The 13,543-nt window shown below is 31.6% G+C and overlaps 2 protein-coding genes across 4 annotated transcripts; one reads left to right on the top strand and one right to left on the bottom strand.

Moving 5' to 3' along the window:
• Nucleotides 1-148: 148 nt before the first annotated feature.
• LOC108325368 (pentatricopeptide repeat-containing protein At2g35130) lies at nt 149-4,312 on the bottom strand. 2 transcript variants are annotated; one of them, XM_017558432.2, is made up of 8 exons: nt 4,227-4,312; nt 3,892-4,076; nt 3,565-3,797; nt 2,767-3,016; nt 2,193-2,338; nt 1,717-1,922; nt 1,236-1,360; nt 149-847 (listed from the first exon to the last, which is right to left on the bottom strand). In XM_017558432.2, coding segments are annotated over exons 1-8 (1,731 nt in total). In that variant the 5' UTR covers nt 4,229-4,312; the 3' UTR covers nt 149-263. The 2 variants fall into 2 exon arrangements, with proteins under 2 accessions (XP_017413921.1, XP_017413920.1); XM_017558431.2 differs by lacking the exon at nt 4,227-4,312 and having other exon boundaries at nt 3,892-4,205.
• An 844-nt stretch (nt 4,313-5,156) lies between these two features.
• Nucleotides 5,157-11,058, top strand: LOC108324017 (proteasome subunit alpha type-5). Of its 2 annotated transcripts, none has more exons than XM_017556797.2 (10): nt 5,157-5,284; nt 7,009-7,046; nt 7,182-7,263; nt 7,382-7,462; nt 7,987-8,100; nt 8,176-8,277; nt 8,677-8,735; nt 9,827-9,929; nt 10,579-10,644; nt 10,751-11,058. In XM_017556797.2, the coding sequence occupies exons 2-10, from the start codon at nt 7,033-7,035 to the stop codon at nt 10,841-10,843; spliced, it is 714 nt and encodes a 237-aa protein (XP_017412286.1). In that variant the 5' UTR covers nt 5,157-5,284; nt 7,009-7,032; the 3' UTR covers nt 10,844-11,058. The 2 variants fall into 2 exon arrangements, with proteins under 2 accessions (XP_017412286.1, XP_052730741.1); XM_052874781.1 differs by lacking the exon at nt 5,157-5,284 and adding an exon at nt 6,762-6,781.
• The last annotated feature ends 2,485 nt before the right edge of the window (nt 11,059-13,543 follow it).

A 13,543-nucleotide genomic window follows, 5' to 3' on the forward strand; every position in this document is an offset into this window, starting at 1 on the left:
ATTCTCGATCAAGATGAATCAATTTTATGATAGAAAAGTAATTTTTTCTAAAAGTTTAACCAATTATTAGAGGCTAAATTTTAGTTACTAAATTAAGATATGACAATAGAACATTGCAGGCTAGAAAAAAAAAATAGCATTATGGTACTTCATTTAATCATTTTTCATCTTATTAAAGTAACGGTACTTTTGAACATTTTAATAAAAAAAAAAATCGTATGTATAACACTTTCTTGACAGTAGCAGCTGAAAGATCAAACAAGTTAAACTGGCAATTCAGTGTTCATATCTTTGTGCATTGTTCTAATCACAGTAGTAACCTGCTCTGTCTGATCTTGGTTGGAACATGCTGCAAGAAGAACCTTAGCCGTTCCTCCATCTGGGTAGCAACCAGAATCAATCATTTCTTCGAATATTTCTAAGCATCTCAAGTAAAGCTTTTTCTTGGAGTAGGCTCCAATACGTGAAGTCCAAGTTACCACATCAGGTTTTAAACCTTTGCCAGGTAGCAACTGGAAAAACTCTTCCATTCTCTCAATAAATCCTGCTTGTCCATACCTATTTATCAAGATATTATAGGTACTGATATCAGCTACATATGATCCTTTTTCCATCACTGTCAGAACTTCTTCCATTTTTGCAAATTGGCCTAAACGTCCGTACAGGTTTAGCATGCTGTTCAGAACATAGGTGTCTAGTTTCAGACCAGATTTAGACATTTGGTTGAGAATCTCCTCACACTTGTTCACACTGCCCATTTTAGAGTAGGCAGAAAGAAGAACCATATGAGATTTCATTGTTGGTGTTATTCCCACTCTTTTCATATCTTCAAAAACAGCTTCAGCATCTGAGTTTCATTCATAAGGAAGTGCAGAGAAAAAACAATGTATCAGACCAGTAAAGCGGATAAACAGATCTGAAGACTATACGTGACAAAAATGTCAGCATACTGGTTGCAGTGCATGTGTATCTCTCGTATGTACAAACCCAGATCAAGATTCTGAAGTAGATAGTCCAGAATGAATAAATTTCACCGAATTTGCAAGAAATTTTTCACTTTTTTTTTTATGTCTGCTGAAAAAAGAAAACTTTTTTGGTGGGGTGGGGATATCTGAAATAACGTTGTTTACAGACAGGTAATGCAAACTTTTGGGATCAATTCATGAGATTTTCTGATAGGCTATTTCATTTGAATTAACAAAACATAATGATAACTTCCAAGGGAAGGTAATTACCATCTTGAAAACCCGCTCTACCATATGCATCTACCAATATATTATACGAGGCTCTATCTGGTTCACATCCCATGTGCTGCATTAGTGAAAAAATTTCTGCAGCTCCATAAGGATAACCTGCACGACTGTTGGAAGAAGAAATTCTTGATATTTTTCCTAGATATGAAACCATTGCAATTAATAACAGAGAACACTAAAAAAATGGAATTGACACATTCGACAGAGACAACTTTTGTAAAAATTTACAGTAGTAAACCTTCTAACTCAACCTCAGAGGTGAAGGTTTTTATCAGTTATCCAAAATAACCTGATAAAGCCTATTTGTCATGCATGTAAGTTCACTGCATTTATTAAGTTTCTTCTGCAGAACATCTAAAATATCATGGATTCACGGTTATCTAAGAGAAGTAAATAGAGCAAAACAGATTAAACGGATAATAAATCACAATCAAAGAGGTATTTATGCCTCTTACTTAACAACCTGTAAGCTTCCATGAGGGCATTATAAGTATATACATCAGGTTCAAGCCCTGCTTCTTGCATTTGCTCAAACACTTCTTCTGCTTTTTCGCACAGTCCTTCTCTCGCAAATGCATTCACCAGAGCAGTGTATGTGCAAATGTTAGGTTTGCACTTTTGGTTGGTCATTTCATGAAACATTTTTAAGGCCATAAAGGATTTACCAGCCTGCATAATTTTTAAAATTTAAGACTTTATGTTATGACTGCACTGTAAGGAAAACACTAGAATGTATGCATAAAAGTCTATATATCATAAATGTCTTGAAAATGTGTCATCTTTGTAGCTGTGAAGGTCATCAACAATTACACAGATTTGGTTTAGTCGAGGACAGTCACAAAATTTGTTGCCTAATTTTGAAACCCATCAGATCCGATCTTACAGAAAATGTCAAAAGTAAAATTACAGTCAGAAAATATAGAATCTTCATAAGCTCACCTTTCCATATAAATTTATCAACATGGTATAAGTTTCAGTGGTTGGCTTGCAGGCATCCCTCTTCATTCTCTGGAAAATCTCTTCTACTTTGTGAGAATTTCCTCCTTTCATTAACCCATTTATATAAGCATTGTATACAACTGCACCTGGATTATTTATTCTCATATGGTTAGCTATTTTAAAGGATCAAATTTCCAGTTATAAAAAATGGATGCACATAAAAGTTTTGCATGCAAAAAATATTGGGTAAAGTTTGGAATAGCCTCAATAAATGCCGAAGAAAACCAAAGTTGGTGAAAACAAGTTACATAAAATGTGTTTTTCACTTCCCCTAACATCTTATCTCTTCCCTGTGTTTGAAATCTAAAATTGAATATTCACCATGTCATTGCATAGAAGTTGGCATAAAAACCTTTTCACTATCCAAGGTTCCTAGTAAACAAAATTGAAAAGGTTACTAGAATGAAAAATATATAGTCAGCATGTCTAACTAAGATGACCCTTGAGGAATCCGTGGAAAGAGCAAGGAAATGACACAACATGTGTGGATGAACAAGGTAATTCAGGAACATACTTGAAGGAAGACCATAATTTCTCGTTTCTGCAAAGACTGCTTCTGCCTTTTCTAGTAGCCCAGACAAGCAATAAGCCTTTATAAGAAGGGCATAGGTATCTTCAGTGGGAATGCATCGAGTCTCCAGAAGCTGCAGATATGTGGATTCGGCCTCCTTGTATAAAAGCTTTTGCCCAAAAGCATCTATGAGTAAGTTATAGCAGATTACATCTGGCTTATAGGAGCTCCTTAGCAGTATCCATCTACATATCTGTACAGTTTTTTCTGTTATGAAATACCAAAACAAACTGATAACTTCGTTAAACAAAAACAAAAATTTAGTGTCACTGCCCTAGTATTCATGCCGCTTTAGTCCCATAAAATAGACAATGACAGGTGACACCTGAACATGAAGGTATGATGGATTTAACAGGCAACCCATACAGTTAACGCTTCAAAGAATTTGACTGGCAAAAACATTACCAGCAAGGTAAATCTGCTAGAAGAAGAAAAAAGTTTATGAAACAAATGTTGTCATTATCAATACTAGAGACAGACACAACATATTTTGGTAAGAGAAAGAGAATGAAAGTAGTTAATCTATAGAGTAAAACAGAAAACTAAGATTTGAGTGTGGAGTTACAAAACATTACAATCAGCTGAAGATAAAATGGGTTAAGAATGGCCTACACTAAAAATCGATATATTGTAACATCTTTTCAGAGGCATAATCATGTTTAATAATCCAATAAAAGACAATAGCCATGCAAAAATGAAAAATAAATGAGAAGTTTGAAGGCAGCAATGTGAGTTTCTGACCCAAATGATTGAATCCCATTTTTTCCTCATCCGAAGTTGAACAGCCACAGTGAAAATATCATCCCATAAGTCAAGAGTGGCTGGAAACTTTTCCAGTGAACTCCAAATACCCTCACTCTCCACACCCTTTTCAAGGAAATCCAGAATCTCCTGTGCAGTTGGACTCAACACAGGGAAAATCCCATCAACAAACCCAGAACCGTATTTCCATCCTCGTCCTCTCAAAGAACCACCTGGTCATAGAAAACTACACACTTTTCAAACATGACACAAACACACATGTTTCAATGAACAAGCGAACATACTCATGTTTCAAGAGTTTGTTACATTTTTTCCTGGACACTTTTTTGTGATTGAAGTTCCTTAGTTTCCCATTTCTGTCAATGTAAACGCTGTCTCTTTTGAACTTCTCCAGAGCCACACTACTGGAATCATTGGCTTTCCATTCAGAATCATTCATGCAAGCTCGTGGTTCTATAAGGGTGTGGCTTAGAGTGCATATAGAATTTAACCTGTGCATGAGCCAACATTTAAGTTTCAGTGGCGCTTCAAGAGTGAATTGGCATAACTATGTCATGTGTCAATGCAACAGACCATGTACAAACATCTGTGAGAAAGAATGGAACACAAATTTGAAATGAAGAAAAATTGATGGAGCTTACATGAAGGCAAGTAGGAGAAGGTCCGAGTGTGGATAATGAATGATTGGATTTTTTTTCTAAGTGGAGAAATATGGGCCTTTTGATATGGAACAAATGGACAAATGAATGCAAATATCAATGAAAAGATCTTAGGAAAGGTTTAAATGGAAGACCAATTTCATGGCTTGTAAGAATTAAATCTATGATCTGATGTGCCAACACAATCTAGAAAAAAATAATATGATTTTTGTATTTTCCATTTCTTACTCAATCAATTTTTTTTACTTATGAAAAATAATTAATCCTTTTTTAGGAATTTAATAAGAATTTATAAAAAAAATTGTTTTAATATCTGTGCCCTTTATATAAATTTAGATACTTTAGTTTTCTTATTAAATTTGTTTAATTTATTCAATTACATATATATATATTTTATATTTTTAATTAAATTTTTACTCTTTTTTTAATAAATAAATAGTGAGGTGAAAATTAATTTTTCTTGTCTTATCCCATTATTTTACTTACATTTTAAAAAATATTAAATTTTGTGATTAATATAAAACAATATTTCAATTAATATAAACGGATAAGTAATTTTTATTATTTCAAATTAATAAAATATTTATTACTCTAATTTGTAATGAAATTTAAAATATAAAGAATGTATTGAAATATAAACAAATTGTAAACTATAAATTAATTTGTAATAAGTTTAAAATTTTAAAATAAACTATTTAAAAAAATTATTCAATGTTTTTATATTAATTAAATTAATTTAAAAACTAATTAAATAAGATATAATATAATATATTACAACAAATACCCTTTTTTACATCAACATAAACTTTTCTATGGTAAAAAAGAAAAACAACCTTCTCATCCCATATGCCACACTATATACCTTTTTAATTTTTTTTATATTAATTTTCTGTTAAATATATTTATAGTATCGATATTATTTTTCCATTTTACTTTTGACTCTTTTGAGAATGCCCCTTGAGCAAGCAAATTAAGTTCAAAAGCCGAACCCTCTGCTGCAGTGCGGGACACTCATTTGGCATTCGCAGATCCAACAGGAGGTAGGGTTTCTTCCCTTACGTGTTTTTGATTTTATTTTGCATTGCAATTTCAATTTCAATTTCGTTTCCCCTTTCCTCACTTACCCCTCTTTGATTCACTGCATGTTGTCCAATTCTAATCTATTCTTGTCCATTCTTTGGATGGATGATCTGATGATGTTTACTCAATAGTGTGCTGACTCATGATTGCTCGTGAGTCAGTGGTTGCTTTGAGCTGGGTATGGCTGTGTATATGAGAGCTTCTGCACCAGCCATCGTCGTTATTCGGTGAATATCACACTAAATGGGTTGATTAAGGGAGGCATAGAAATTTAAAGAAACGAAGTAAAGAAAGGGAATCTGAGGGAATTTGTGTTTAAATGTTTATAGAAAAGGTATCAAAGGGTGAGAGAGAGAGACAGCTGGCAAGTGAGAATGAGAGGTCGGTTTTCTGTATGTTTTAAAACGAAAGGAAAATGTTCAGTTTGAGGGATATTTTGAATTAGAGAGGGTGCGGTCGGGTGGTTGGTCTTGTGCCTTTAGGGTTCAGTATCAAGTTGGCTAAAAAGAATTGGAGAGAAATATCAGAGTGGTTCAGTATCAAGTGTTGATAAACATGAGAGAGATGTGTGTATATGGGACTGGTTTTTGGATTGCCGAATAAGGAATTGATTACTCCTTTACAGGGGGAGTTCTTGGTGAATATCTCGTACTAATTCATTGCTTGTCTTTGCTTTGGCATTGTGATCGCTTTTGCAACAGTGTACTTGTTACTGTTTTGCAACAGTGTACTTGTTACTGTTTTGCAACTTCTATAAAACCACTGTTGTTGTTGAACTTTTCAATTTATTACATTTGTTGGTCATTTCTTTTTGAGTGGTGCGTTGTCATCTATGAAGATGTGTTGCCTGCCAAAGCTTGCATCACTTATGAACGTATGTTTAAATTAAGTAAAAATTATAAATTTAGGATTTTCTTTATGGTAATCTGGTTAGATGTTTTCTTAATCTTGGAGCATATTAAAATCTCCTTAAGCTTAATTGTCCACTGGAGTTTTGTGTTCCTGGTGTACAAGTCCAGTAACTGTGTTGATTACTTTGGTAGGCACGGTGATAATCTCAGTACACAAGAAATATGAACCTCTGTTCTATTTCCTTTATTGGAGATAATCAGTGGCTCCAGGTTTTTGAAGGACAGTGTAGGAGTTATAGGAAACTTTAGCAGTCTGAAAATACCCAATATAAGGACTAGGTGAATGCCGTACATTATTATTGAAATTTCTACAATGCTTGTATTAGATTTATGATGTTAGATTGATATCTGATTATTATTTTAACTAGACTACATTTCAATTACTTATAATGAGGCTACATTAGCAGCTTATTATAGTAAGTTCTACTGTGCTCGTGTATGTTTTATATTGTTAGATTTGACTTTCTAAATTAATATTAGATTGTTAAATTATAAACTGTAGGGCTTGAGAAATATACTGGTAGATTAACAAATGTGCTAAAAGTGGTAAGCAGTAATCATGTGTGGGGATGTTTTCAGCCCTATCTGGGAATGTGGTAGGGGGTTGGGGAGGGAAAAATGTGTCCCCACCCCGGCTTGTTCCTATGCCTACAAAACCCCTTGAGGAGCAAACCATGCCTCTTTAGTAATTCCAATACCCCCCCGAACCTATCCCCTTCTTTACTCATGCCCTTCTTTGTTCTAATCTCTTCTGCTTCCACCATTTTGTGCAGTAATTTCACCAAATTTTATCAGAGATGTTTCTCACAAGGTGAATTCCCCATCCTTTGCTTCTAACATGCAGTTCAGGCCTTTTCCGTTTTGCTTGATTCAATAAACCAATGGGTTTCCTGAATCCATTATTTTTTTCCTAATTGTTTAATTGTCTACGTTGTGATTGAAATAGAACTGAGTATGACCGAGGAGTCAACACCTTCTCTCCTGAAGGCCGTTTGTTTCAGGTTGAATATGCAATTGAAGCCATCAAGGTATGTTGCTTCATTCTGTTCTTTCTCTTCTGTGATTATTGTTATCCATCAGTAAAGAAAAGAAAAAGGCTTACTATTTCTTTCCTGATTTTTATGTTTGTCAATTCATGGATTGCAGCTGGGATCAACTGCAATTGGGTTGAAGACTAAAGAGGGTGTTGTCCTTGCTGTTGAAAAGCGCATAACTTCACCACTGCTGGTCTGTTTCTTTACTTTTAATTATTTCGGTATATTTATCATCTTACTGTGACATTTACCATTTACCCATAAATGTGCCAGTGACCATTGACTATAAGTATACAGGTTGATGGAATTAAGTAGGAAATATGCTTGTACAAATGTTGGTTTTTGCCATAGATATGCTTCACAAAAATTGAATTTTGGTAGCAAGCTGTTGTTGATGTTCATTTTATAGACAAAAATGTGGGTTGTGCATACAGTCATGTACCACGAAAAGTAATGCTGTTTCCTTTATATTCTGCTATCATAGTATTCTTCATTTTTGTTTTAGGGTGAAAAGAGACCCTTTTTTTTGCTGATGGGGTGGGCTTGGGTCATTTATTGTTAGGTTCTGTGTATCGTGAACACATAAATGTTTGCCTATACTATAACTGAATTTATAGTTTATATGGATTTTATTGGACATAAAGAAACATGATTTATCTTGCTGTGGTTACTTGTGCTTTGCACCTTCATTGATAAAAGCCTACTACTTTCTTTCAGGAGCCAAGTAGTGTTGAGAAAATTATGGAAATTGATGAGCACATAGGTTGTGCAATGAGTGGATTGATTGCTGATGCTCGAACACTTGTTGAGCATGCACGAGTGGAAACTCAGGTATTGTGAACCTTATAGCATATATTAAGTAGTTGATTAGTTAATGATTGATATATTTTGGTTTCTTGTTTGCAGAACCATAGGTTCTCCTATGGTGAGCCAATGACTGTTGAGTCTACAACCCAAGCTCTTTGTGATCTCGCCTTGCGTTTTGGTGAAGGTGATGAAGAATCCATGGTGAGAATTTCTCAACTTTGATATTTGTGCTTTTATTTGTTTGCTTGCTTGTTTCTGATGCTTCTGTTTAGGAAAAAATAGTTTATGAACTTGTGAAGTTGTTTCTGAAGTATCTGCTAGGAATATCGATAATTTGTATATTGCATTTGACAACTGTTGATTGGAGATATAAACAAATGTTTATTTACCTAAACATTTCTTAATGCACTGATATCCTGGTTGCATCCATAGTTGAACGTTCAACATTATAATTTATAAATATACAGTTCCTCATATAAGGTGCTTAAGAAGCATGTGCCAATAAGCCTTTTTCTTTTTGTACAAAACACTTAATAGCAGTGACAGTAGATCATCATGCATGTATTTTAACATACGCCGTTTTTTTCTTCTTTTTGGCAGTCTCGACCATTTGGAGTATCTCTTCTCATTGCTGGTCATGATGAGAATGGACCTAGCTTGTAAGTATTTGTTTCATCTATTAAGAAATGGCTACTTCTGATGGAGTTGCCCTTTTGGTTTGTTTTCTATGTTTATCCAATGATTACTTTAAAAGTGTTTGTCTGAATTTATGATGCTGGTGATCTTTTTAAATTGATGTTATTGTTCCTATTATCTTTTGCTTTTATCTGGTAATTTGTAAAATTATAAAAAGCAATTCTGGATAAAAGATATTTCAATAACAATTAATATTTTGGTCGTTCATGATCATAGGATTGTTCCTTTAGGATCCTCTTTTGTTGTTACTCAAGGCCTTTTTATGTTGAGAGCTTATTTGTTTAAGATTTAAAAAGTAATTTTGAGATTGTGTAGAAGTGTGCTTTTTGTGGGGATTGTTTTTTGAAGCTATTCATTGTAGTTTCTAAAAACATTATAAAATCTGATATTGTTTTGATTTATTTTTATAAAAAGCTTATGGATTTCCCAAACATTTTATAACATGCTTCAAAAGATATTTTTAAGAAAAAAGTTCTTAAAAGTTGGTGTATATTACATCTTCCTTGTCTAATTGAAGTCGGAACTTTGACATTCCTTGCAGGTGTTTCATAGTCATGCAGTACTGCAGCATCTTATTGCTCTTTGTAGTTTTAAGATAATGCTATTTTTGGTTCAACAAAGTACCTTGTTTTACCATTCCTTTGTGGCATTATTTCATTTTATGGTTCACCTATCTACCCTGTTAAATCTACTCTCAAGAAAGTATATATTGAGGTTTTTGTTATGCAATGGTAATCAGTTGTTGGTTGCAACTTGCAACTTTTTTCTACCTTAACAAGGAAACAATTGAGGGTAGCATGTAGTTCACCTACATATAAAGGTTTAAGGCTCAATATAAACAATTTTCTTATTCATGTATGTCGCAGATACACTAATGGAGATTACTGATTAGACAATAAATAAATGCAGAGCATTATTCTGTTTTTAGCCTACTCCCTAGGCTTTTATTTCTTCAGTCACTGGATGATATGCAGTTATCTCTTCTGGTCTTCTTCCCAGCCCTTTTCATTTTGGACTTCTTACATTTACTGGATTTAAACGTTCTGATTTTCAGATATTACACCGATCCATCTGGCACATTTTGGCAATGCAACGGAAAAGCAATTGGTTCAGGGTCGGAAGGTGCAGACAGTTCACTGCAAGAACAATTCAACAAGGTATCAATATTTTTATATTTATTGTACATAAACCTTCTATGCTGTTTGTAACAGTAAACTTATAGTTGATTACCTCCCCTTAAAAATAACGTAACAAAAGGTAATATTATTCAAACTATATATATTCTTTTTATCTGGAATCACAAAATTAAACTTCGTCTTCAGGATTTTACCTAGTTTCCAATTTACAGAAGATAAAACAATTTACCTAGTCTGCTGATTTTTGTTTAAATCCTATTTTCATATTCCTGTCTTAGCATTAATATACGTACGGCAACTGTTCAGTTGACATTGTTGCTTGTTTTTAGTGTTTATATTTCTAAATTCTACTAATTATAATGAATTTTGTCCATGTCTAGGAAAAAGTTAAGCTAGTTAAATTTTTTTGATAATTTTGATGGTCAAATTAATGCCATTTTCCTATTTTGTTCTGGAGTTCTGTCAATGCACTGCCAATATTTGCTGTAAAGGACATCTTTCATTCTAGAGGCTTTAAGTGCGTGTTTGATTCAATGTTTATTTTGGAGAAATAAGTGTTTGTTTTAGGTCCCTGAGAGTGCTTTTTAAAAATCAGTGATTATTTTTCTAGAATTATGCTGAAACATAGTATAAAGCAATGCAATCTGGTGTTAATTATTATGTTGTGCAGGACCTAACTCTTCAGGAAGCTGAGACTATCGCTTTATCCATTTTGAAGCAAGTTATGGAAGAGAAGGTAAGCAACAAATCAAATGCATGTTTTGTCAATTGATTGACGCCCCTCCCTGAAATGGAAGGGAGAATAAAAAACTAATTGTTTTATTTTGTGATTTTCATCTTAGGTCACTCCCAACAACGTTGACATTGCCAAGGTGGCTCCAACATATCATCTTTACACCCCCTCCGAGGTGGAAGCTGTGATAAGTCGTCTATGATTTTCTTTTAGTGACTTCCTCTGTTCAACATTTATGTTTCCTATACCTCTTGTCTGTACGTCTAATTATTTAGCATTCTGAGGAATATTTCTTTGGTGGATGATGCTATGCAGTGCTACACTTGTGATCAAGTTGTCCACTGTATCAGATTATATTGTCATATTTGCTGCATTCAGTGATATTGAGGACCAAAAAATCCATGACTGATGCTCGAATACCATGCTTTTTTTTCCTACTGGATGAAATTTTAAGGAATGGGTCCAATTTTTCGCACCTTACAAATATCTTTTGTCCAGTATTATTTTTTATTCTGGTATAGGCATTTCAGAATATACGTTCCTATTTTGGAATGAAAAAGAGTAAACAGAGATATTTGTAAGGTGCAGAAGCAAATATAGATGGAGGAAAAAGAAATGCAAATGATCCATAGGCATTGTGTGCACTATTGAAAGAAAAGGAAAAATCAAGATACATTAAAAAAAAATACTTCCTCGGCCAATTGTATCACTGTAATAGATGTGGTTCCTGATTGGTTATTTTCCTTTAAAAACTATATCATTGTTAAAATTTTCTACAGAAACTATTATCCTTTTTTCAAAAACATACTTCAGTTATAAACTATCATCACTAGTTTTTTAATCTCATTATATTATTATTACTAGAAAAACACGCTTTACATTTGAAAAATTTTAAATGTAATTTGAGTTATTGAATTTTATTAATTAAAAAGTTATAAAAATAATCTTAAGTGTTGAAAAATAACTGTTAAGTGTAGCACTTACAATGAAGTTAGTAATTATGTATTTTATGTGTAAATGAAATAGTTATATTTAAGAATAATTTAAAAGAAAATTGCAACATCTTAAATGGCATCAATTAGTCTTGTGCATTGAGATACTTTAACTACATGTTATAGCTTCTTTAGCTTTTTATAAAACAAATTTTCTCCAACATTCTAATAGAAAAAAGATTAAAATTGATGTTTTCATAAATTAATTCACTATACATATAAGTACATTTTTAATATAAAGAAAATGTGATTTTTAGTGGTTCTCCGTATTTGGTTTGGTTTGCAACCTTGTTTAGATGGAATTTAACTCTAATTATATTATAATAATACACTTAGAAAAGAAAAGAAAAAATTAAACGACTGCGTAAACATGGATTTACATTTTCTTAACGCGTTCTTATATTCTTATTCATCGATTTTAAAAAATTATATTTAGCAATATAATTTTTAACTCAATAACTTTTTTATCTTGATATTATATTTATATTAATATTATTTATCTTAAGATTATGTTGGTTTAAAATTACTCTAAAGTGGTGAATAGTGTCTTTCAGTGTGAAACTTACAAAATACCATGTCGGGGCAAATTTTTCCACGACTCCCTTAATTTTATCATGCATTTTCATAAATTTCAAATTTCAAAATTTAACTTTTAGTTTCAATTTCACATGGTTCAGAGATGTTTTCGATTATATAATTTAAAATGTTAAACATTAATATTTTTTATTTTAAAATACACAATCTAAAGTATTCATTTATACTTTGAAGCATATAATTCTTTATATAAAATTTATATTTGAGGATATATAATTTGAAATACAAAAGGTAAAAAAAATGCATTTTAGAATGTAAATAGGCTTGCATAGCCATCTTAAAATAATTCCACACGGTAATAATGTGTGGTTCATGAGTCTTGAATGCTTTTTTATTTTGTATTTTATAATGTATATTTCAGGATATAAAATTTATATTTTAGAATGTAAAATTTAGAATGTTTATTTTGTAGTTTGAATTATACATCTTTAAAAATATATAATTTTTATTTTATATTACACATTTTATAATATAAAATTTATATTTTACATTATACGAATAAAATAAAAATATATTTTAAACTATATAATTTAAAATATAAAAAGAATACATGGAGTGGGAATGAAAAGCCTTTGACAAAAGATAAAATAATCATTTTAAAATATGTAGATAGGGAAAGAAATTGTGGAAGTGCAAAAAGTAAAAGCCTTATTCAAGATCCAATTTGAATGAATTAAAGAAAAAGTTGAATAGGCTGGGTTAATTTTCAAAATTTGCTTTTTATTTTCAAAATTTAAAATTAAATTTTGGAGACAGAGTAAGAGAGTTGACTCTCTAATTTTATTTTTACTTTGAAAATTTAAAATTAATTTTTTTATTTATATTATTTAAATGATATAAGTAAATAAAAATATTTTTATTAGATTACTAACACTCATAAATCAAATTTTAAATATTAAGTATAAAAAATAATTTAATATATAAAATTAATAATTATTTAATTTATCTGATTAAAAATATCAATTAACAAATTTAAAATCAGAAAATATTACTATAATTATGTGTGTTTTTAGAATATATATATATATATATATATATATATATATATATATATATATATATATATATATTTAAAAAACAAATTAAGATTTTAAACCTATTTTATTACATTAGACCAGTAAATTATATTATGTTTTTACAAACCAACAGAGCTGAAAAATAATAGACTAGATTCACAAATTGTATATGTAAGAGCCTGAAAATGTAAGGCTATTGGGCCCTGCAGCCTGACCCGAGAAGCTAAGGACACTAGGACCTTATAAGAGGTCTCATTTTTTAGCTCTGAGTTCTTCATCCAGTTCCTCTTTCTCTCTAAG

Source organism: Vigna angularis, chromosome 3 (assembly GCF_016808095.1).
Source record: "Vigna angularis cultivar LongXiaoDou No.4 chromosome 3, ASM1680809v1, whole genome shotgun sequence".
In the NCBI taxonomy this organism is placed as follows: Eukaryota; Viridiplantae; Streptophyta; class Magnoliopsida; order Fabales; family Fabaceae; genus Vigna; species Vigna angularis.

Excerpts from the sequence above, each read along its gene's own strand:
- LOC108324017 (XM_017556797.2), top strand. Across the intron at positions 7,463-7,986 it reads GCATAACTTCACCACTGCTG|GAGCCAAGTAGTGTTGAGAA; the intron begins GTCTGTTTCTTT and ends ACTTTCTTTCAG. Across the intron at positions 10,645-10,750 it reads AGCAAGTTATGGAAGAGAAG|GTCACTCCCAACAACGTTGA; the intron begins GTAAGCAACAAA and ends TTTTCATCTTAG.
- LOC108325368 (XM_017558431.2), bottom strand. The coding sequence starts at position 4,084 with ATGCACAGGTTAAATTCTATATGCACTCTAAGCCACACCCTTATAGAA. Across the intron at positions 3,798-3,891 it reads AAAAGTGTCCAGGAAAAAAT|GTGGTTCTTTGAGAGGACGA; the intron begins GTAACAAACTCT and ends TTCTATGACCAG. Across the intron at positions 2,339-2,766 it reads AAATTATGGTCTTCCTTCAA|GTGCAGTTGTATACAATGCT; the intron begins GTATGTTCCTGA and ends TAAATAATCCAG.